Genomic DNA, 26,319 nt, shown 5'->3' with positions numbered 1-26,319 from the left:
TAGTGGTTACCTGGTTTCACTACATATGAAATTACTATTTTCCTGATGCCTGTTTAGCTTAAGTAATGATGATAAGTATTTCTTTAATTGATTTTCTTTCATACTTTAGAATATTTATTTTAGCAATTTTATTGCTACTATTAATTTTTTATTAAATTTTATTATTTAAGCTCTTGTAAATTCAAAGATTGTTTGAGTATACTAATGTATGTTTCTAATTAATAAGGTATCCTCTTGTTTGATCTACTTGAATTGAGGTAATTTTGTAATAATTAGAGAAATACTGTGATCAGTTAAAAACTAAATACATATTCTAATCACAACTGTAATCATGAAATAAGAAACAATTTATTGTGTTGAATATATAAATAATATAGACCTCCCTTATCCACAGGGGATATGTTTCAAGACCTCCAGTTGAATGCCTAAACCTGCAGATAGTATTATACCCTGTGTATCCTATGTTTTTCTTATACATACATACTTATGATAAAGTTTATTTTATAAATTAGGCACATTAAGAGATTAACAACAATTAATAACAAAATAAAAGTTATAAGTATATGCTGTAATAAAAGTTATGTGAACATGGTCTCTTTCAAAATATCTTATACAAATATAATGCCTTTTCCATTTTAACTTAGTACTTATCACACACTGTGGCCCTAACTTTTGCAGTTTGAGGTGCAACAGCAAAGCAAGCCAAATTTCTTTTTCCTTCTTCACAATTTCACAGATAAAAGATTTGTTCTTACCATAGATCTTAGCAACCAGAGCATTTAATTTTTTCTCTTCCTTTATTAAGTTGAGAACTTTGACATTTTCTCTTCAAGGGAACGCTTTACAGCTTCGCTTTGGCATATCCAGATTGCCAGCATCACTAGTCTGGTGCTTTGGGCCATTATTAAGTAAAATAGTTGTTATTTACACACAAACACTATGATACCAAGACAGTCAATTTAATAACAGACAGCTAGTTAAGTGACTTAACAGGTGGGATATGCTGGAGAAAGGGATGATTCACGTCCCGGGCTGGATGGAGCAGGATGGTTCTCATCACACTACTCAGAATGGTGCCCAATTTTAAACTTATTATTTTTTAACATCTTTATTGGAGTATAAATGCTTTACAATGTTGTGTTAGTTTATGCTGTACCACAAACTGAATCAGCTATATGTATACATATATCCCCATATCCCCTCCCTCTTGAGCCACCCTCCCTATCCCATCCCTCTAGGTAGATCACAAAGCACTGAGCTGATCTCCCTGTGCTATGTAGCAGCTTCCCACTAGCCATCCATTTTACATTTGGTAGTGTATATACGTCAATGCTACTCTCTCACTTCATCCCAGCTTCCCCTTCCCCCCCATGCCCTCAAGTCTGTTCTCTACGTCTGCGTCTTTATTCCTGCCCTGCCACTAGGTTCATCAGTACTGCTTTTATAAATTCCATACATATACGTTAGCATGCGGTATTTGTTTTTCTCTTTCTGACTTACTTCACTCTGTAGGACAGATTCTAGGTCCATCCACCTCACTACAAATAACTCAATTTCGTTCCTTTTTATGGCTAATATTCCGTTGTATATATGTGCCATATCTTCTTTATCCAGTCATCTGTTGATGGACATTTAAGTTGCTTCCATGTCCTGGCTATTGTAAATAGTGCTGCAGTGAACATTGTGGTACGTGTATCTTTTTGAATTATGGTTTTCTCAGGGCATATGCCCAGTAGTGGGATTGCTGGGTCATATGGTAGTTCTATTTTTAGTTTTTTAAGGAACCTCCATACTGTTCTCCATAGTGGCTGTATCAATTTACATTCCCACCAACAGTGCAGGAGGGTTCCCTTTTCTCCACACCCTCTCCAGCATTTATTGTTTGTAGATTTTTTGATGGCCATGCTGACAGGTGTGAGGTGATACCTCACTGTGGTTTTGATTTGCATTTCTCTAATGATTAGTGATGTTGAGCATCTTTTCATGCATTTGTTGGCCATCTGTATGTCTTCTTCGGGGAAATGTCTGTTTAGGTCTTCTGCCCATTTTTGGACTGGCTTGTTTGTTTTTATGATACCGAGCTGCATGAGCTGCTTGTATGCTTTGGAGATTAATTCTTTGTCAGTTGCTTCATTTGCAAATATTTTCTCCCATTCTGAGGGTTGTCTTTTGGTCTTGTTTATGGTTTCCTTTGCTGTGCAAAAGCTTTTAAGTTTCATTAGGTCCCATTTGTTTATTTTTGTTTTTGTTTCCCTTACTCTAGGAGGTGGGTCAAAAAGGATCTTCCTATGATTTATATCACAGAGTGTTCTGCCTATGTTTTTCTCTAAGAGTTTTATACTGTCTGGCCTTACATTTAGGTCTTTAATCCATTTTGAGTTTACTTTTGTGTATGGTGTTAGGGTGTGTTCTAATTTCATTCTTCTACATGTAGCTGTCCATTTTTCCCAGCACCACTTATTGAAGAGGCTGTCTTTTCTCCATTTTATATTCTTGCCTCCTTTGTCAAAGATAAGGTGACCATATGTGCGTGGGTTTATCTCTGGGCTTTTTATCTTGTTCCACTGATCTATATTTCTGTTTTTGTGCCAGTACCATACTGTCTTGATTACTGTAGCTTTGTAGTATAGTCTGAAGTCAGGAAGCCTGATTGCTCCAGCTTCATTTTTCTTTCTCAAGATTGCTTTGGCTATTTGGGGTCTTTTGCATTTCCATACAAATTGTAAAATTTCTTGATCTAGTTCTGTGAAAAATGCCATTGGTAATTTGATAGAGATTGCACTGAACCTGTAGATTGCTTTGGGTAGTATAGTCATTTTCACAATATTGATTCTTCCAATTCAGTAGAATGATATATCTCTCCATCTGTTTATGTTATCTTTGATTTCTTTCATCAATGTTTTATAGTTTTCTGAGTATAGGTCTTTTGCCTCCTTAGGTAGGTTTATTCCTAGGTATTTTATTCTTTTTGTTGCACTGGTCAGTGGGACTGTTTCCTTAATTTCTCTTTCTGATTTTTCGTTGTTAGTGTATAGGAATGCAAGAGATTTCTGTGCATTGATTTTGTATCCTGCAGCCTTACCAGATTCATTGATTAGTTCTAGTAGTTTCCTGGTGGCATCTTTAGGGTTTTCTATGTATAGTATCATGTCATCTGCAAACAGTGACAGTTTTACTTCTTCTTTTCCAATTTGTTTTCCTTTTATTTCTTTTTCTTCTCTGATTGCTGTGGCTAGGACTTCCAAAACTATGTTGAGTAAGAGTGGCGAGAGTGGACATCCTTGTCTTGTTCCTGATCTTAGAGGAAATGCTTTCAGTTTATCACCACTGAGAATGATGTTTGCTGTGGGTTTGTCATATATGGCCTTTATTATGTTGAGGTAGGTTCCCTTTATGCCCACTTTCTGGAGAGTTTTATCATAAATGGGTGTTGAATTTTGTCAAAAGATTCTTCTGCATCTATTGAGATGATCATATGGTTTTTATTCTTCAATTTGTTAATATGGTGTATCACATTGATTTGCGTTTATTGAAGAATCCTTGCATCCCTGGGATAAATCCCACTTTATCATAGTGTATGATCCTTTTAATGTGTTGTTGGGTTCTGTTTGCTAGTATTTTGTTGAGGATTTTTGCATCTATGTTCATCAGTGGTATTGGTCTATAATTTTCTTTTTTTGTGATATCTTTTTCTGGTTTTGGTATCAGGGTGATGGTGGCCTCGTAGAATGAGTTTGGGAGTGTTCCTCCCTCTGCTATATTTTGGAAGAGTTTGAGAAGGATAGGTGTTAGCTCTTCTCTAAATGTTTGGTAGAATTCACCTGTGAAGCCATCTGGTCCTGGATTTTTGTTTGTTGGAAGATTTTTAATTACAGTTTCAATTTCATTACCTGTGATTGGTCTGTTTATATTTTCTAATTCTTCCTGGTTCAATCTTGGAAGGTTGTACTTTTCCAAGAATTTGTCCATTTCTTTCAGGTTGTCCATTTTATTGGCATATAGTTGCTTGTAGTAGTCTCTTATGATCTTTTGTATTTCTGCAGCGTCAGTTGTAATCTCTCCTTTTTCAATTCTAATTTTATTGATTTGAGTACTCTCCCTCTTTTTCTTGAAGAGTCTGGCTAAAGGTTTACCAATTTTGCTTATCTTCTCAAAGCAACAGCTTTTAGTTTTATTGATCTTTGCTATTGTTTGGTTTGTTTCAATTTCACTTATTTCTGCTCGGATCTTTATGATTTCTTCCCTTCTACTAATTTTGGGTTTTCTTTGTTCTTCTTTTTCTAGTTGCTTTAGGTGTAAGGTTAGAATGTTTGAGATTTTTCTTGTTTCTTGAGGTGAGCTTGAATTGCTATGAACTTCCCTCTTAGAACTGCTTTTGCTGCATCCCATAGGTTTTGGATCGTCATGTTTTTGTTGTCATTTGTTTCTAGGTATTTTTTGATTCCCTCTTTGATTTCTTCAGTGATCTCTCGGTTATTTAGCAGTGCACTGTTTAGCCTCCATGTATTTGTGTTTTTTTTACTGTTTTTTTCCTGTAGTAGATCTCTAATCTCATAGTGTTGTGGTCGGAAAAGATGCTTGATACAATTTCAATTTTCTTAAATTTTCCAAGGTTTGATTTGTGACCCCAAATGTGATCTATTCTGGAGAACGTTCCGTGTGCATTTGAGAAGAAAGTGTATTCTTCTGCTTTGGCGTGGAATGTCCCAACAATATCAGTTAAGTCTGTCTGGTCTCCTGTGTCATTTAAAGCTTCTGTTTCCTTATTTATTTTCCGTCTGGATGATCTATTGTTGTAAGTGGGATGTTAAAGTCCCCTATTATTGTGTTACTGCCGATTTCTCCTTTTAAAGCCGTTTGCATTTGCCTTATGTATTGAGGTGCTCCTATGTTGGGTGCATAAATATTTATAATTGTTTTGTTTTCTTCTTGGATTGATCCATTGATCATTATGTAGTGTCCTTTCTTGTCTCTTGTAACAGTCTTTATTTTAAAGTCTATTTTATCTGATATGAGTATTGCTGCTCCAGCTTTCTTGTGATTTCCATTTGCATGGAATATCTTTTTCCATCCCCTCACTTTCAGTCTGTATGTGTCCCTAGGTCTGAAGTGGGTTTCTTGTAGACAGCATATAGACAGTCTTGTTTTTGTATCCATTCAGCCAGTCTGTGTCTTTTGGTTGGAGCATTTAATCCATTTACATTCAAGGTGATTATTGATATGTATGTTCCTATTACCATTTTCTTAATTGATTTGGGTTTGTTTTTGTGGGTCCTTTTCTTCTCTTGTGTTTCCCACTTAGAGAAGTTCCTTTAGCATTTGTTGTAAAGCTGGTTTGGTGGTGCTGAATTCTCTTAGCTTTTGCTTGTCTGTAAAGCTTTTGATTTCTCCATTGAATCTGAATGAGATCCTTGCTGGGTAGAGTAATCTTGGTTGTAGGTTTTTTCCCCTTCATCACTTTAAATATGTTCTGCCACTCCCTTCTGGCTTGTAGAGTTTCTGCTGAAAGATCAGCTGTTAACCTTATGGGGATTCCCTTTTATGTTATTTGTTGCCTTTACCTTGCTGCTTTTAATATTTTTTCTTTGTATTTAATTTTTGATAGTTTGATTAATATGTGTCTTGGCATGTTTCTCTTTGGGTTTATCCTGTATGGGACTCTCTGCGCTTCCTGGACTTGATTGACTATTTCCTTTCCCATGTTAGGGAAGTTTTCAACTATAATCTCTTCAAATATTTTCTCAAACCCTTTCTTTTTCTCTTCTTCTCCTGGGACCCCCTATAATTCGAATATTGGTGCGTTTAATATTGTCCCAGGGGTCTCTGAGACTGTCCTCAATTCTTTCATTCTTTTTTCTTTATTCTGCTCCCTGGCAGTTATTTCCACCATTTTATCTTCCAGCTCACTTATCCGTTCTTCTGCCTTAGTTATTCTGATATTGATTTCTTCTAGAGTATTTTTAATTTCAGTTATTGTATTGTTCATCACTGTTTGTTTGCTCTTTAGTTCTTCTAGATCCTTGTTAAATGTTTCTTTTATTTTCTCCATTCTGTTTCCGAGATTTTGGATCGTCTTTACTATCATTACTCTGAATTCTTTTTCAGGTAGGTTGCCTATTTCACCTTCATTTATTTGGTCTTGTAGGTTTTTACCTTGCTTCTTCATTTGTAACATATTTTTTGTCATTTCATTTTTTTTTTTTTGATGAGTGGGGCTGTATTCCTGTCTTACTGATTATTTGGCCTGAGGCATCCAGCACTGGAGTTTGCAGGCAATTGGATAAAGCTGGGTCTTGGTGCTGAGATGAGGACCTCTGGGAGGCCTCACTCTGATTTATATTCCCTGGGGTCTGAGGTTCTCTGTTAGTCCAGTGGTTTGGACTCAGAGCTGCCACCACAGGAGCTCGGGCTCAACCTGTGGCCTGGGAACCAGATCCCATAAGGCATGTGGCGCAGCAAAAAAAAAAAAAAAGAAGAAAAGGAGCAATACAATAACAAAGAATAAAAAACAAAATAAAATTAGAAAGATAAAAAATATATTAGGAAAAATAATAATATAATTGAAACAACTGCAACAAGGTAAAATAAAACTGTAACAGAAAAAAGAAAAAGAAAAAGAAAAAAGGGGGGTGGGGGAACAAGCCAAAAGGAGCAGAACAATAACAAAGTATAAAGAATAAAATAAAATTAGAAAAATAAAAGATTTATTAGAAAAAATAAACATATAAATGAATGAAGAACAATTAATCAACAAGGTAAAACAGAACCCCAATCTAAAAGAGGAAAAAAGGAAAAAAAGAAAGCCTTGGCTATGGCGGGCGGAGTTTAGGCAGGGTTGGAACTTAGGCAGGGGTGGGGGTTATGGTGGGGCAGGGCCTAGGCTTAGGACCCATGCAGCCAGAAAAGGTCTTGGGGGCGGGGCCTGGGCGGGTGATGTTCAAGTGTCAGGCAGGGCCTCTACTTAGGACCTACAGAAGGGGAGAGGCAGCACGTCCAAAGGAGGGCCTTCAGAGTGTGGCTTTCTGGGGTTTGGAGGCAAGGCTGTGGGTGAGGGTGTGTGGGTGCGGTTTAGGCCCAGCTCATTGGAGGGGTTCTCTGAGTGTAGAGGTAGGGCCCTGGGTGGGGGTGTAAGGGTGGGGCTTGGTCTCTGCGCAGCAGGAGGGAGGCTCTGAGGGCAGAGAATTAGGCCCAGGAACCCAACAGGCTCTCTGGTGCCTAAGTGGACAGGGAAAGCACTGGCCACGTTCCCTTCCATTCCTCCACACCCCCACTCCCCATCTCCCCTGGGGTCTCCCCAGTCCCCGCTGGACCCCTAACCATGCGTGTGTCCTGCTGGGTGTAGGAACTCCTCCCCTCCCCCAGCCACCCCTCAGGGGTTCCAGTCCAGTAGGTCTGGCCTTTACTTTTACTTTCCCTTCCCTCCCTCCCAATCCCTCAGGACCCATGCAGCTGGAGGGGACCTTCGTGGGCAGAGGATCAGGACTCAGCAGGCTCCCGGGGGCCCAAGTGGGCAGGGGAGACCTGGCCATGCTCCCTTTTGATCCTCTGCCCTCCCAGTGGTCCCCCAATTTCCCCCTTTGGGGGTGGGATCCCTTCCCCTCCCCCAGCCACCCCTCAGGGGCGCCAGTCCCATCCCACCTCCGCTTCTCCCCCTCTCACTCCCCACATGCCCCACGTCCTACCTGGTCGCTGGGGGTTTCTCCCGTCCCCTTAGGTGTCTGTGGTCCCTCACCGGTGCCTGGTAGGTGCCCTAGTTGTGTGGAGACGTGAGTTCCATGTCCTCCTAGTCCGCCATCTTGACTCTGCCCCCCAATCTTAAACTTATGAATTATTTCTGGAATTTTCCATTTAATATTTTCAGACCATGGTTGACTGTGGAAAGTGAAACTGAGGGTAAGAGGGGACTACTATAATGCAAAACCAGTGTTGATTTTTATTGTTGCACTAAATTGTAAAACCTGAATTGGTAGGCAATAATACCGCAAATTAAATAAATAAAAATTTGGGAGAATCAAGGCTTAGATGTTGAAGCAGTTAAAATCTAACTCATTGCCATGATAGTTTGGATAATAGGAATAAGTCATCTTATTTAATAACTTATTTAATAAGTTAAAGTAGAATCGCACTGCTTATGATGAATCTGTTGGTAAATAAGGCCCTACTGATATTTGGTTAAGTGGGGTTATTATGGCTAATCATATCTTGGAAGAGTACTATCCTTGCCAATTTTTAAACTTATTTTGAATTTTTACCCTTCAAATAATTTACATGGAAATTACTAACAACTACATATCTTTGAAATTTTCCTTGTGTGAGCAATGGTGAGAATCTTTTAAAGCACATGTTTGAAATATAACCTTTCAAGTATATTTACTTCATATACTCTAATTTTTCAAAAAATCATGACTGGTAGGGTGAATTTTTTTTTTAAATATTTATTTATTTATTTATTATTTATCTTGGCTGTGCTGGGTCTTAGTTGCGGCACACGGGATCCTCATTGCGGTATGTGGGCTCCCATTTGTGGCATGCGGACTCTTAGTTGCGGCATGCATGTGGGATCTAGTTCCCCGACCAGGGATCGAACCCAGGCCCCCCGCATTGGGAGCGCAGAGTCCCCCCCACTAGGCCACCAGGGAAGTCCCTGGTAGAGCAAATTTTATAACAGGATATCGATACCATGTTGTCCTACCTTATTCTTTCTATTTAAGGCAGACCGTTTTTGTTTTTTTGGTATTGGTAATGTGTGATGCTTGTTTACACATTCTTAACACAATTAAGCAATAGCGTTATATCACAGAATTAGAGCTAACTGGCCAATCTGTAGATTGAATTTAGCACCCAATTCATATTTTTCCCTTTTATTACATTATGTTTATGGTAACCACATGGAGATATAAATTTCAGGAAGTTTCCAGTTAAAAAACCTCAGGCTCTCACCCAATATAACACATTTATACAACATTTAAAAGTACAAAAGCTCCTTTTGGTTAAGGGACAATACAAGAAAACTCATGAATTTAATGACACCAGAAGTGCCGGTCCGCGCTGTCCCAGAAAAAGGTTGCCAAATCTGTTTCTTGGCTCTCTCGTTGGTAAGAATGTCCCCCTCTGATACTCAGAACAAGGTGAGTGTTTCTACACCAAATGTTGGCGCCTAGGTTTTCAGAGTCCAAGCTGATGGCCGCCACTGGTCCTTGGGACTTGGGAGCACCCAATTTAAAGTCCCTTATCCCAGTGGTCTTCACACTGAAGTAAGGCCACCCACTTACGAGATACAGGAAGAAAATGTAACTTCCATTTTTTTCATACATATTTTTATTTTTTATATCATGTGTAAATTTCTACTTAGGTTTACACTATGTATAACATATTAGTCATATAATATATACCTCATTTATAAATAAATAACTGCACATATTGCTGCATACTTAGATATTTACTATTAGGAGTACTCAGTCAAAATAACTTGAAGACCACAGTTCTGACAGTAGCTAATCAGAGAGAATGGACACTAAGGGAAGAAATGGGATCCTTTGAAAGGGATAGACAAAGGTCCAGTGATTAACAATATAATAAAAAAGTATAGATTAGAATATTATATGTATCAAGGGATTTGTTTATAGGTTCTTTATATACTTATTATAAAACATAAAAATGATCCCTATTGTTCACCAAGTTAACAAGAGTTTTAATAACTATAAGTAGACTACATACAACTTTCATAATAGTTTGGAGCAGTTTAAAGTTCAGGCACAGGTTTTTCGCATATAGTGGCTTTTCATTTTCTGGTTGTGGCTGACCTTTATTTAGGCCTTTTTTTATTGCTATAAATGTTCTTTTTCAAGGGATAAACTGTTTTTGTCTTTTTTTTCTTGGTGGAGGGAATGTAAAGTAACTTTAAAAAGTTTTAAACAAATTATTATAAATCAGATTATGAGAGACATGTTAATTTTCCGTGTTTCCTGAAGTTGCTAAAATTTGTGCATATTGCTTTTATAGCCAGAAAAAATATTTAAAAGAATTAATAGAAGTAACTCCTAGTAATAGAACTAAAAACAATCTGCATATCTTCTAAATTACCTATGGCAGGGGAAAAGGTAAGAAGGAGAAAAAGAAGTAAACAGTAAAACATAGAAAACAAGTAGCAAGGAAGCATTTATAAGAGGAAGAAAAAAGTTATGACAGGTTTAATCAAGTTTGTTATAACAATAAATATAAGTGGGATGAACATACCTTTTATAAGAAGACATACTCTAAAGTTTTTTCAAAAAGCCTAATTACATACAGTATACAAGAGTCGCACCTAAACAGCATGATTGAAAGAAATTGAAAATAAAAGAATAGGCAAACCAGATACATTATAATAGAAGGAAAGCATAAAGGGGTGATAATGTTCAATTTGACAGAGCTTGAAAGTAATAAATGGAACAGACTACAATGGTGAAGCATATAAGCCATAATGATGATGTCATGAATCAATATGTAACCAAATTATACAGAACTAAATTTCTATAAACTTTTTTTTGTTTGTTTCTTGTTTTTGGCCACACGGCGCAGCTTGAGGGATCTTAGTTCCCCGATGACCAGGGATTGAACCCATGCCCCCTGTAGTGGAAGTGCAGAGTCCTAACCACTGGACTGCCAGGGAATTCCCCAGAACTAAATTTAAATGATAAAAATTGCAAGAGATAAAGAGAATTGTTACATCTCAAGAGTAGTTTAGAAACTTGAGTAGTTCTCTAAGTCTGTGACAGATAAAGCTAATAATTTTATTATTACCATATTCTATATTTTTATTTCAGCTGATATACAAGAAAAATAACTATTCTGAAAACAGAAAATATATGTTCTCCATGACTCATGAAATATTTATAAAAATTGACCATGATTTTTGGTCACAAATAAAATTTCACGTGATTCCAAAGAGTAGAAATAGATTGTCCTAGACTCTCTGCCTATGGCAAAATAAAATTAGAGCTAAGTAATAAAGATAGGAAGGAAATTTTGTAATTTTCAGATCTTCTCTAACACTCTTGGGTCAAAGAAGAAATCAGAACTGCAATTGTCAGATAAAATTGGCCCTCCAGCCCTCTGTGTCCAAGGATGTGGAACCCGGAGAGGTGGATGGCCAAATGTAAGGGACTTGAGCTTCCTCAGATTCTGGTATCCGTGAGGGTCCTAGAACCAGTCCCCCACAGAACTGAGGACGACTGTATGTAAATAATATGATAGTTCACAGTATGCTGCATTTTCTTTTGTTTTCCGATTAAAAAAACCCAATTTTGTATTTTGGTTTCAGAAGGGTAGTTAAAGGACAGTATTCAATAACAAATGTTTCTTGGCCCTCTGTAATGTGCAAGACATTTTGTTTGATGTGAGATATAACTCTGAGTAAGACTGAGCCTTGGTGCTTGTAATCCACTGGATTTTATTATTCAATGCACATTAGTAGTAACTTATTTGAGATGCATATATGAAAAATCCTTTATATTTCTTTGTAAAGAAACTATAGAGTTCAGTATGATCATTTTAATTTTCAGCAGAGGTACCTATGGTACCTATATGGAGAGGAGAAGTAGATTATTAATAAGTAGATTGATTGAACTGTGTAGAATGTCTGGAGATCTTGGTTCCTTTTTACCTCTATCACCTGTTAGCAGTTCTGTTTCACTGGACAATTTAATTTTATCCCTCTGGGCTTCAAATTCTTCATCCATAAATGAGGAAGCTGAATTAAAATATAAGATTCTTTATACATGTTATTTTTGTGTAGCTGTGAATAAATTCATAAGTATTGAGCATCAACTTCTTTTCAATCTGTAGGGACCAAACTTATGCTCTAGTTGGGGAAGAAAGACAAATTTAGGGCTCCACGCAAGCAGAGGAGAGTGCGTATATCTTTAAAAAGGACAGAGATGGAGAAAAGAAGAGCATTGGGAAAGGTTTCACAGAGGCAGTGTGACACCTGAGCTGATCTTGAAGATAAGTTTTTGTCAAGTGAACAGGGAAGGAGAACATTTTAGGTGCAGGAGATAATAGAAGGTATAGAGGCAGAGAAGTGAGTGTTTTACATTTGGGAAATTGCAGTTAGTTTGTATGGCATTTAGTAGTTAACATGGGTTTATGGAGGAGTAGCAAGACATCAAGTATTGATGTATATGGGAGCTGAATTGTGAAAAATAATGGGCTTTAAGTTAAAGACAGTGAATAACCATGGAAATTTTTTTAAGCAGTGGAGGGGGGTGGCACTGTAAGATTTAGTTAGGGTGGATGCAGAGATAGCATTTAGGAAACTGGCAGTTGAGACATGATGAAGTCTTAATTAAAGTAATGGCAGTGGAGATGATATACAGGTTTTAGAATAGGTCTCTAAAATGGATGGGCTTTGTAGGGTGTGACAGCCCTGGAAGTGTGTGCAAAATTTAATATGTGAATGTATTTTCCTCTGGGAGAGGGTCTATAAATTTCATCACATCATGCAGGAGGGCTATTAGGGTAAATATATATTGCAGGGAAAATTGACAGAGTGATATTTTACAAACTATGAAGGTTAAATAATTTTAAGTTTTACTTTATTCATTAGTGACTAATCTAATCTTTTTTCACTTTTTTATAGTGGACAGGCCAAAATCTCATCAAGTTCGAACCTCTGGTACAATCAGGCGAACCTCTTCTTTGGATACGATAACAGGACCTTATCTCACAGGACAGTGGCCACGAGATCCTCATGTTCATTACCCTTCATGCATGAAAGATAAAGCTACTCAGGTAAAATAAGCAAATCAAAATCAGTTTTATTATCCTGCAGTTCTTCTGTTTTGATCACAGTAAAGAAAATTAATTTAATCAGATTTTCCCAGTTATTAAATGTATTCAACCAAAGAAGAAAGCCATTTCTTTTAATAAACTTTAGACTAAGTATTTTTATCATCTCGGTTTTGAAAGTTTTAAAATTATTTAATATTTAATAAATAGCACATCAGTCTACATTGCGTGGTTTTTGAGACTTATAGTTTTAGGAATTATTTTCCTACAGAAATTAATGACTAGTAACTGTATTAGAAAATACAGGCATATCTCGTTTTACTGTGCTTTGCTTTACTATGCTTCTCAGATATTGTGTTTTTTTACAAATTAAAGGTTTTTGGCAATCTTGCGTGGAGCAAGTCTATCGGCGTCTTTTTTCCAACAGCATTTGCTCACTTTATGTCTCTCTGTCACGTTCTGGCAATTCGTTAAATATTTCAAACTTTTTCATTATTATTATATTTGTTATGGTGATCCGTCATCAGTGATCTTTGTTGTTACTATTGTAAAAAGATTATGACTTGCTGAAGGCTCAGATGATGGTTAGCATTTTTTAGCAATAAAGTATTTTTAATTAAGGTATGTATATTGTTTTTTCAGGATGTAATGCCTTTGAACACTTTAATAGACTACAGTAATAGTATAAACATAAATTTTATATGCACTGGGAAACCAAAAATTTGTGTGACTCTCTTTATTGCGATATTTGCTTTATTGTGGTGGTCTGGAACCGAACCTGCAGTATCTCCAAGGTATGCTGGTTTAAGTAATTTTTGAAGAAAAGCTTGTACAGTTCCTGGAAATAATTTATAAAGTATTAACACATGGCTAAGGAAATATATGTTAAAGGAATTTTTTTCTGTTTAAAGCCAAAACTAAAATCCTTGAGAGAGAAATAGAAAATTTCCTGTTTGTCACACCTTCCCTATTTGTGGATCACAGCTTTTGACTTGACAAGTTTTCCTTCCATGTCAGAAAAAGATCTGAAAACATCTTAATTTATAATTTCTGAATTCTTGACCATATCTTTATAGCAGTAGTCGATTAGCATTATGAAGAATACTAAAAGTATAAGAGATGGTTATTGGCCTTAAAGAACTTACAGCATAGTTAGGAAGATAAGATGTAAATGTAAGAAAATTGGTAATAGAAGATAGAGTATTATTAGGTGTTAGATGAATGGAGCATTTAAATGTAAAGGAATTCAATGGAATGGGAAAATTTTTGGCTTTGTGGGTTAGGGAAATAGAAGGATTAGAGTTTCATGTCTGAAGAATGAGGAAAAGGGGAGAAAATTTTGGACATGATCTATGAGAATCTTCTCCAGTTTTGTAATTTTCTCAGGCAAGCTTGAAACCATAAAATTAGCTTCTTTATCATGCATCCTATCAATTTTGTCTGTGTAACATTTTATGTCACCCACTCCCAGTCTTTTGCTTTCCATTCTTTGTGAGGGAAAGGAGGAGTTTGAGATGGTATGCAGTGGGATTCTCAAGTAGAAAGTACTAGCAAAACTTAGAGATGGCATAGACGTATATACACTACTAAATGTAAAATAGATAGCTAGTGGGAAGCAACCGCATAGCACAGGGAGATCAGCTTGGTGCTTTGTGACCACCTAGAGGGGTGGGATAGGGAGGGTGGGAGGGAGGGAGATGCAAGAGGGAAGAGATATGGGAACATATGTATATGTATAACTGATTCACTCTGTTATAAAGCAGAAACTAACACACCATTGTAAAGCAAGTATACTCCAATAAAGATGTTTAAAAAAAAAAAAAAAACTTAGAGATGTGGGCCTGCACACTTAGAAATGGTCACAGATAATTCAAAACTATCTTTCTGGAGGAGTTGGACTCCCAAGTATGACAGAGTGTAGGTATAGAGTAAAGAAAGAAGCTCAAGAGATCAAGGACTTGGTTTTTAGAAATGCACACAAGGGAAGGATAAAAAATTAATGTATTCACCTGGTAGCAACAAGAAGAGAAAGGAGTTTAACATTTACTGACTGTGTACCATGTACTTTGTGTTTTTATATCCTGTGTTTCATTTAATTCTCACAAGAACATTATAAAATTACACGATGGGGAAGCAGAAGCTCAGGGAAGTTAAGTGACTTAGTATCATAAACCTAGGAATTGTTGGAGCCAGGTTTCTAATACAGGTTAATTTGTCAGCCAATCTGAACTTCAATTTTATGGTGCTTTTAGGATAAATGGAATAGTGTGTGTGCATGTGTGTGTATCACTTAGTAGAGTAATTGACACCATTCTTAAAAATGGTAGCTATTCTTTTTAGGTTAAAAAGAAACCCTACCTCTTATTGAATATATGCTTTATGCTGACACTCTCCAAAAACATTATCTTATTCATTCTTCACCAAAACTCTAACAAGAGGAGACAGAAAAAGAGCAAAAGCTAAGAGAAGAAATGAAATAGTCTAGCCTTAGAAACCAAAGGGAAAGTTGTTTTAAGAAAGGAAAAATTATTAACAGTATCAGGTGCTACCGACAGGTCATGGAAAATAGGGACAAGATTTAGGGATTAGGGGCATATTGTCTTGGAGAGTGAAATATTGATAATATGTTAGAGAAGGAAGCTCAGATATTTGGGAGTTAAGAAGAGAGTGATATGGTGATAGAAGATAAGGGCGCTGGGTAGGTTTCTTAACCACATCTGTTTCTTTATCTGCACAATGGGATTAATGAAACCTAACTCATGGTAATGTTGTATGACTAAATAGGGTAATATTTGAAAGTGAATATGGCAATACACATGTTAGGTTATTAGTAGTAGATACAGACAGGCCCATTTGTAACATCTGCAGGATCTGGAGCAAATATAAATGTAGACCTACATACCATATACATACTAAGTTAAATTAACAAACTGTTACATAAAATTCCCCCAAAAGCCTGAGGTCCAGGGTAGGGGCTTCTCTTGCCTGGGTCTGCATGTAGATCGTCTATTTGAGAAACCTGACAGTGATAGGAAGGCCAAATATAGGCCTCATTTTACATATGATATACTGAGGCTTAGAGAAGTTTAACTTGTACATGGTTATATAGCTAAATAAATATGAAGAGATCTGAATCCAGATTTGGCTGATTCCAAAGGTTTTGTGTTTTCTCCAGTTCCTCACTGCCTCTCATAGTAATCACTAAAGTGTATAGCACTTGACCTAGTGCTTGCCTTACAAGCCTAAGAAATGGTCTTGCCCCGAAGCATTATTAGTTTAATTGAAGGTATAAGAGATGAACATATGAGATGGTTGTTATTGTCATGTCCATACCTCCTTGATTAATTCTTTAACTCTTGGGGAAGGAAGTAGATTTTTTTTTTTATTTATTCAGTGGAAATCAGTAAACAGAAAGTGGTACAGTCATTGTGCTACAGATATTAAATACCCAGGCTGTCTGGCTTTAGTGGAGGGAATCTCTAGTATTTTCTACCTTTCATATTTCCATATTTCAGCTACCTTAATTATTGAGGGTTAGAAATAGAATTCCTATTGCTTAATGTATTTATACAGTGGGCCTTTTTAAAAGAAGTAGCATAGTGTTGTGGGAAAGACTGTGGACTTTAGAGACAGATCTTGTGTTCAAATCAAGGCCCAATGTGAGGGAACTTTCTGGGATAATGGAATTGTTGTATATCTTGATAGAGATTTTGGTCACATGGGTGGATTATTTATTAGAACTTACGCAAGTATACACTTTGCATTCTAATATATAACTTAACTTTTAAAATATAGAATATAAATACTGAAATCTAATTAAGATGTTTAGAGGTGAAGGATACTGCTGTCTGTCTGCAACTTACTTTGAAATGAATAAAAAATAAGATCAATAGATGATAGATGAATATATATGTGATGAAGCAAACGTAGCAAAATGTTAAATATAGATTCTAAGTGTTGGCTTTCTGAGTATGCACTGAGAAGTTTTTTCAACTATTCTATTTGTTTGAATTTTTAAAATAAAGTGTTGGGGGGAAAATCATGGCCCATTGAATTAACTGCTATGTGTCTCACACTTCAGTTTCCTTTTTTACAAATTGCAGTTAATAATACCCAGGTTGCACATACACATATTTATTCTGAGGACTAAAAGAGACAGCTTCACATTTTTGAGGCCAATGGGGAGATGGATAATTGCCAGTTTATTAGACTAATCTGTGTAGCTTAATAGAAAAACTAAAAACCATTTGTAGAATTTGATGTTACTTTATTACATTAACCCTGCTGATACAACCTTTTTTAAACAAGTTTATTACCGACACTTAAAATTGAACTTGTAGTTAAGGTTACTATAATCAGACAGTAGCATTTCCTCAGTTTTCACCCCACAGTCCAAAGTATAAATCTTCATCTATGGACAGATACGAAATCTACATGTGAATGTGTTTTTAAATGATAAGGTAACATATGCTCTTTGTAAAGTGGTCAAACAATAAAAGTAATACAGAGTAATAATCAGAGGTGTTTCCTCTGACTTCCCAGGTATAGTAATGATTAGAGCTGTTAACAAATATTCTCATCCTCTCTCCTTGGCATATGATAAGATTATACTTCTCTGCCCACTTGAAGTTAAGTGTGGCCATGAGACTTGCTTTGGGAAGAAGCTTTAAAGAGCTGGTGCACCAAAACTAGACAAGTAACACCGCAAGAAAGAAAATTACAGGCCAGTATCCCTGATGAACATCAATGTAAAAATCCTCAGTGTAATATTAGCAAATCAAGTTCAACAATACATTAAAAGGATCATACACCATGATCAAGTGGGATTTATTCCAGGGATGCAAGGATGGTCCAACATCTGCAAATCAGTCATTATGGTACACTACATTAACAAAATGAAGGATAAAAATGATACAATCATCTCAATAGATGCAGAAAAAGCATTTGACAAAATTCAACATCTCTCAACAAAGTGTGTATAAAGAGAACATACCTCAACATAATATAGGCCGTATATGATAAGACCACAGCTAACATCATACTCAATGATGAAGAATTGAAAGCATTTCCTCTAAGATCAGGAACAAGACAGGGATGCCGAATCTTGCCACTTTTATTTGACATAGTATTGAAAGTCTCACCCAGAGCAATTAGGGAAGAAAAATAAATAAAAGGCATCCAAATTGGAAAGGAAGAATTAAAACTGTCACTATTTGCAAATGATAATTTACTATATATAGAAAACCCTAAAGACTCCACCAGAAAACTGTTAGAATTAATAAATGAATTTGGTAAAGTTGCAGGATACAAAATCAAGATACAGAAATCTGTTGCATTTCTATACACTAATATCAAACTATCAGAGAAATTAAGAAAACAATTCATTTACAGTTGCATCAAAAATAATAAAATATCTAGGAATAAATTTAACCAAGAAGGTAAAAGACCTGTATGCTGAAAACTATAAGACATTGATGAAATAAATTTAAGAAACAAATAAGTGGAAATATATTTCATGCTCATGGATTGGAAGTATTAATATTGTTAAAATGTCCATACTATTCAAAGCAATCTACAGATTCAGTGCAATCCCTATCAAAATTCCAATGGCATTTTCACAGAACTCACACAATTCTGAAATTTGTATGGAACCACAGAAGATCCATAGCCAAAGCAATCTTGAGAAAGAACAAAGCTGGAGGCATCGTACTCCCTGATCTGAAATTATGTTACAAAGCTGTAGTAATCAAAACCGTATAGGCATAAAAACAGACACATAGATCAATGGAACAGAATAGAGAGCCCAGAAATAAACCCACGTATATATGGTCAATTAATTTATGACAAAGGAGCCAAGAATATACAATGGGAAAAGGATAGTCTCTTCAGTAAATGGTGTTGGGAAAACTGGACAACCACATGCAAAAGAATGAAACTGAGCCACTGTCTTACACCATACACAAAAATTAACTCAAAATGGATTCAGGATGTTCAACATACGCAAATCATTGTGATAACACCACAGCAACAAAAGAGAAGACAGAAATCACATGTTCATCTCAATGGATGCCGAAAAAGCATTTGATAAAATTCAACATTCATTCATGGTAAAAAAAAAAACAAAAAACTCACCAAAGAGGGTATAGGGGGAATATATCTCAACATAATAAAAGCTATTTATGACAAACCCACAGCCAATATAATACTCAACAGTGAAAAGCTGAAAGCCTTCCCTGTAAAATCTGGCACAAGACAAGGATGCCCACTGCCACCACTTCTATTCAATGCAGTATCGGAAGTCCTGGCCACACCATTCAGACAAGAAAAAGAAATAAAAGGTATCCAAATTGGAAGGGAAGAGGTAAAATTGTCATTATGTGCAAATGACATGATACTTTATGTAGAAAACCCTAAAGACTCCACACAAAAACTATTAGAACTGATAAACCAAATAAGCAGGGTAGCAGGGTACAAGATTAACATACAGAAATCCATTGCATTTCTTTACATTAACAGTGAAATATCAGAAAGGGAAAGTAAAAGAAAAATTCCATTTAAGATCACATCCAAAAAAGAAAAAAAATACCTAGGAATAAACCTGACCAAGGAGGTGAAAGACTTATGTGCTGAGAACAATAAAACATTGATTAAGGAAACTGAAGGTGATTCAAAGAAATGGAAAGGTGTCCCAGGCTCTTGTATTGGAAGAATTAATATCATTAAAATGTCCATACTACCCAGAGCAATCTACAGATTTAATGTGATCCCTGTCATATTACCCATGACATTTTTCACAGAATTATAACAAATAATACTAAAATTTATATGGAACCACAAAGGACCCAGAATTGCCAAAGCAATCCTGAGGAAAAAGAACAAAGGTGTAGGCATAACCCTCCCAGACTTCACACAATACTGCAGTGCTACAGTAATCAAAAAAGTTTGGTACTGGCACACAAACAGGCATATGAATCAATAGAGAGCAGAATAGAGAGCCCAGAAATAAACCCACACACCTACGGTCAATTATATCTTTGACAAAGGAGGCAAGAATATACAATGGAGAAAAGACAGTTCTCTTCCGCAAGTGGTGTTGGGAAACTTGGACAGCCACATGTAAATCAATGAAGTTAGAACACTCCCTCACACCATACACAAAAATAAATTTGAAATGGCTTAAAGACTTAAATATAAGATGTGACGCCATAAAACTTCTAGAAGAGAATATAGGCAAAACATTCTCTGACATAAATCATACCAATGTTTTCTTAGGTCAGTCTCTCTCAAGGCAAAAGAAATAAAAGCAAAAATAAACAAATGGGACCTAATGAAACTTAAAAGCTTTGCACAGCAAAAGAAATAATAAAGAAAATGAAAAGACAACCTATGGAATGGGAGAAAATATTTGCAAATGATATGACCAACAGAGGCTTAATTTCCAAAATATACAGACACTCATACAACTCAATAACAAAAAAACAAACAACCCAATCCAAAAATGGGCAGAAGACCTAAATAGACATTTCTCCAAAGAAGACATACAGATGGCCAATAGGCACATGAAAAGATGCTCAACATGCCTAATTATTAGAGAAATGCAAATCAAAATTACGATGAGGTATCACCTCACACCAGTCAGAATGGCCATCAACAAAAAGTCTACAAATAATAAATGCAGGAGAGGGTGTGGAGAAAAGGGAACCCTCCTACACTGTTGGTGGGAATGTAAATTGGTACAGCCATTATGGAGAACAGTATGGAGGTTCCTTAAAAAACTAAAAATAGAGCTACCATATGATCCAGCAATCCCACTCCTGGGTATATATCCAGAAAAGACAAAAACTCTAATTCGAAAAGATACATGTACCCCAATGTTCATAGCAGCACTATTTACAATAGTCAAGACATGGAAGCAACCTAAGTGTACATCAACAGATGAATGGATGAAGAAGATGTGGTATATATTATATAATGGAATATTACTTAGCCGTAAGGAAGAATGAAATATTGCCATTTGCAGCAACATGGATATACGTAGAAATTATCATACTAAGTAAAGTAAGCCTGACAGTGAAAGACAAATATTATGATATCACTTATGTGGAATCTAAAAAATGATACAAATGAACTTATTTACAAAACAGAAACTGACTCAAAGACACTGAAAGCAAACTTATGATTACAAAAGAGGAAAGGGGGAAGGGATAAATTAGGAGTTTGGGATTAGCAGATACAAACTACTATATATATATATATATATATATATATATATATATATATATATATATATATATATATATAAAATAGATAAACAACAAAGTCTTACTGTATAGCACAGGGAACTATATTCAATATCTTGTAATAACCTATAATGGAAAAGAATCTGAAAAAGAATATATATATATATATGTATTTATGAATCACTTTGCTGTACACCTGAAAATAATGCAATATTATAAATCAACTATACTTCAGTTTTAAAAAAAACAATGTAAGACCCATTTTTCAAAAGCATGGCTTGGCGTTTTTTTCCTGTATGTATTAGATTCAACATCAACCAACTAGTTCAAGAAAATAAAAGAACCAATAATTGGTGATATTCCAAAAAGGCAAAAAAAAAAAAAAAAAAAAAAAAAAAAAAAAAAGGACTTGAATGTAAGATCTGAAGCCATTGAAATCCTAAAAGAAAACATAGGCGGTAAGACTCCTTGACATGAGTCTGGGTGATGATTTTTTGATTTGAACCTTAAAGCAAAGACAACAAGAGAAAAAATAAACAGGTGGAACTACATCAAACTAAAAAGCTTCTGCACATGAAAGGAAACCATTGACAAAATGTAAGGCAACCTACTAAATGTGAAAAAAATACTTGCAGATTATATATCCTATAAGGGGTTTATATACAAGATACATAAAGAACTCATAGAACTCAACAGCAAAAAAACCAAACAATCTAAAAAACAGGCAGAGGATCTGAATAGACATTCTTCCAAAGATGTACAGATGGCTAACAGACGCATGAAAATGTGTTCAACATCACCAATCATCAGGGAAATGCAAATCAAAACCACAGTGAGCTATCACCTCATACCTGTAGAAAGGCTGTTATCAAAAGCACAAGAGGTAACAAGTATTGGTGAGGATGTGCACTGTTGGTGGGAATGTAAATTGGTGCAGCTACTACAGAAAACAGTATGGTGGTTCCTCAAAAAGTTAAAAATAGAACTACCATATGATTTAGCAGTTCCACTTCTGAGCATCTATCCAAAAGAGATGAAAACAGTAGCTCAAAAAGATATACATACCCTCATGTTCACTGTGGAATTTAAAATAACCAAGATAGGGGTACAACCTAAGTGTCCACTGATGCATGAATGGATCAGACAAATGAATAGATAAAAAATATTATTCAACCATAAAAAAGGAGGAAATCTTGCCATCTGTGACAACATGGATGGACCTTGAGGGTATTATGCTAAGTGAAATAAGTCAGATAAAAAATCGGTATTATATCACTTACATGTGGAATCTAAAACAAAACAAAAAACCCACTGTCTCATAGATGCAGAGAACAGATTGGTGGTTTCCAGGGATGGAGGGGGGTTGAGAGTAGTTGAAATGGTTGAAGGGAGTCAAAAAGTACAAACTTCCAGTACTAAAGTCATGGGGATGTAATGTACAGCGTGGCACCTATACTTGATAATACTGTATTGCGTATTCGAAAGTTGCTAAGAAAGAAAATCTTAAAAGTTCTCATCACAAGGAAAAAACTTTCTGTAAGTATGTATGGTGACAGATGTTCACTAGACTTACTGTGGTGATCATTTAGCAGTATATTCAAACATTGAATTATGTTGTACACCCAAAACTAATATAATGTTGTATGTCAGTTATACCTCAATTTAAAAAAAGGTAGTGCGTTCACTCTGAGAAGGGTAGCATCAAGCATACGTGCATATTTTACCAATTGTTTTTCTTTTTTTTAAAATGAAGAGTGATTCATTGTTTGAAATGCCATTTCATCTTTGAAATGAAGGTTGTTTTGACTCATAACCTATAATTTGGTGAATTTTTTAGTAGATTACTTAATAATTGGTCATAATTACATATCTGGAATGAATACTATTCATTTATGGAGTTCTTTTTTAAAACATACAGTGGCAGTTGAAGTGTTTAAAATTTATTATATTTGTTTCAATATTCAGAAATGAGGTCTGAAATTTTTTCTTTCTCATAATGTAATCCTTAGATTTCTGTGTTATATTTGCTTCATAAAAAGGTTTTGCAAGATTTCCTTCCTCTGCTCTGGCATGGTGTAAATATCATCTCTGTTATCTGTTACTTCGATCTGAAAGAATTTTCCCTATGAAGCTGACTAGTATGATTTTGGATTATAGCTTTTTAGTAAATCTCAGTTTATTCCATGGCTCTTGGTCTTTTTTGATTTCTATTTCTTTAATTTATTAATTAATTAATTTATTTTTGTCTGTGTTGGGTCTTCGTTTCTGTGCAAGGGCTTTCTCTAGTTGTGGCAAGCGGGGGCCACTCTTCATCGCGGTGCACGGGCCTCTCACTATCGCGGCCTCTCTTGTTGCGGAGCACAGGCTCCAGACGCGCAGGCTCAGTAGTTGTGGCTCACAGGCCTAGTTGCTCCGCGGCGTGTGGGATCTTCCCAGACCAGGGCTCGAACCCGTGTCTCCTGCATTAGCAGGCAGATTCTCAACCACTGCGCCACCAGGGAAGCCCCAATTTCTGTTTCTTTTGTTCAGTTTTTTGTTTCCTAGAATATAATCCACTTCATCCAAATTTTCAAGTGTATTTTCGTAGTTTCACAAAGTACTCTTCTATAATTCTTTTAATTTTCTGTATATCTGCAGTTTTTCTATTCTCGTTTTTATTTATTTAATTTAATTTATTTATTTTTGGCTGTGTTGGGTCTTCGTTGCTGTGTGTGGGCTTTCTCTAGTTGTGGCGAGCGGGGGCTACTCTTCGTTGCGGTGCGCGGGCTTCTCATTGTGGTGGCTTCTCGTTGCGGAGCACGGGCTCTAGGCACGCGAGCTTCATTAGTTGTGGCACACGGACTTAGTAGTTGTGGCTCACGGGCTCTAGAGTACAGGCTCAGTAGTTGTGGCACACGGGCTTAGTTGTTCTGTGGCATGTGGGATTTTCCCAGACCAGTGCTTGAACCTATGTCCCCTGCATTGGCAGGAGGATTCTTAACCACTGTGCCACCAGGGAAGCCCTCTATTCTTATTTTTAATGTTGTATATTTGTGTTTGAGTGATTAAATTTATTAGGTTATATAGTATATTAAAATTTTTATGGTGTTGAATTAATTTTACTGTGGTTTTTTTTTTTTCTAGTTCATTGCTCTCTGACTTTGCCTCTCTTTGCCTTTCTTCTGCCTTCCTGGCATGTGTATTGTTCTTTTTCTGGATTCTGAAGATGAATGCTTAATTTTGTATTTGTGATATTTACTGTTTAGTAAGTGTTTTATGCCAAGATTTATCTTCTGAGCTCAGCTTTGGCTAGTATATGTTTCCATTATTTGTATTTTCAAGATATTCAATTTCAGTTTTGATATCCTGTTTAGCATATGAGAGTATTTTGTTTTGTTTTTAACTTCTAAATGGTTAAAGTTTCTTTTCCTAGTAAAACTTTAATTTCTAGTTTTATTGCATTATAGTATAGACTAATAGGTTTTTGGAAACTTCATTGAAATTTTCGTTGTAGCCTTTGATTTGTTTTTTTCTTAATTCTCTGTATTTGAAAATGAGGCACAGTCTTTACTTTTAGATAAAGAATTCATTACGTATTAATTCTGCCTTATTAATTATATTATTCAGTTTCCATATAGACCACTTTATTTATGTCTGTCTGTTCTGTCATGAGCTGGATGTTCTTGAGTTAAAATTTCTGTTGATTTTTGTTTCCAGTGGTCGTTTGCCTCATATTTTGACGATAATACAGATGTTTTAAAGATGTATGTTCATTATGTCTTTCTTATGGTTGATACTGTTTATTGTTACAGAATGCTCAATGTCTTAATATTTTTTTCCCTGAACCGAACCTTTTCATGATATAAATTAATATTGTAAACTCTCTTTTCTTTTCATTGGCCAAGAGCTCTGGTTTTGAATCAGATGGCTTGGTTTTGAATCTCCAGCATTTTTTAGCTTTGTAATTTTGGGCAAATTACCTCTTTGCCTCAGTTTCCTCATTTGTTAATGGGATATTATACCTCATAGGATTGTTGTAAGGGTTAAATTGGGGTAATGCATTTGAAATGCTAAGAATAATGACTGAAACATTGTCAATAAGTAATTACTATTAATTATTTACATTTACTAGCAGAGGGTTAAAGATAGGTGGACATCTGGGTATTGGCCATGGCACTCTTAATTCACAGCTGAGAAGGGGAACTTCAAATAGAAATTTCTTCCTTCTTTCTTCCCACCTGTTTCCCATGGTTTTTACTTCTTAGTGTTTTTGTCTTTTGTCTTTCTGTTCTGATAAATCTTGCTTATTGCTGGAAATAATTAGCTTTGAGCCATTTATATGTATTTTTGAGTCATCTGCCATACTTCTCCTTGTTAGGGAAAAATGACATGGTAAACCTGACAGTTTTTTAAAAATGTCTGATGGCCAGTTGAGGTGAGAGTAGCTTTTACTCTATATGAGTCCTTCCACTTTGACTGCTTGTCTATCCCCCTCATTCATCTTCTCTGAAAAGTTGGTATCAGAGAAAGATTTCAGAACTTTTCATTTACCTCCTGTATTTTTTGAAGGGTAAGAAATGGAATGGTTAGATTTTTAAATGAAATTCTGTATACTTCTGCTTTCTTTTCTCCAGATGATATTTTTCTTTGATATTTTATTGTTTTTAATTAATTTTCAAATTTTACAGTATGAAACATTTCAACATGCCAGAAAGTACATAAAGTAACCTTTTATTTTTCTTCATTTCATTAAGTTTGAGTGTATGGAGTTTTGTGATCCTATCTCTATGCCAGCATTTTTCCCTAGAAATCTTTTTTATATTTAAGAAACAGATCTGGAATAAGTACTTAGTGTTTGACTTTAGCCAACATTCGATAAAATTAACAACTCCAAACTAAAATATATAAATTCTTTGCTATTGAAATTACACATTTAAATACTCTATTCTTTTCTTCCCTTCATGAAAGGAGCTTGGTTGGGGAGGACTCTCATCAAAGGAGTAAATGGTATATCTCAAATTAGTAATAGGTATAAAAGAGAACTTTCAGGGCTTCCCTGGTGGTGCAGTGGTTGAGAATCTGCCTGCTAATGCAGGGGACACAGGTTCGAGCCCTGGTCTGGGAAGATCCCACATGCCGCGGAGCAACTAGGCCCGCGAGCCACAGCTACTGAGCCTGCGCGTCTGGAGCCTGTGCTCCGCAACAAGAGGGGCCGCGACAGTGAAAGGCCCGCGCACCGCGATGAAGAGTGGCCCCCGCTTGCCGCAACTAGAGAAAGCCCTCGCACAGAAACGAAGACCCAACACAGCCAAAAATAAATAAATAAATAAAT

General features: G+C 35.9%; 1 protein-coding gene across 2 annotated transcripts in view; it reads left to right on the top strand.

Annotated features, from left to right (window-relative positions):
- GLCCI1 (glucocorticoid induced 1) overlaps positions 1-26,319 on the top strand; it is a 125,603-nt gene that overhangs the window by 25,603 nt on the left and 73,681 nt on the right. For both annotated transcript variants that reach the window (XM_061198544.1, XM_061198545.1), the window contains exon 2: positions 12,620-12,771. In XM_061198544.1, coding sequence (XP_061054527.1) covers positions 12,620-12,771 — 152 coding nt within the window. The remainder of the gene's footprint in view (positions 1-12,619; positions 12,772-26,319) is intronic.

This window comes from Eubalaena glacialis, chromosome 8, assembly GCF_028564815.1.
Source record: "Eubalaena glacialis isolate mEubGla1 chromosome 8, mEubGla1.1.hap2.+ XY, whole genome shotgun sequence".
In the NCBI taxonomy this organism is placed as follows: Eukaryota; Metazoa; Chordata; class Mammalia; order Artiodactyla; family Balaenidae; genus Eubalaena; species Eubalaena glacialis.
This window is presented reverse-complemented; position numbering and strand designations above follow the sequence as displayed.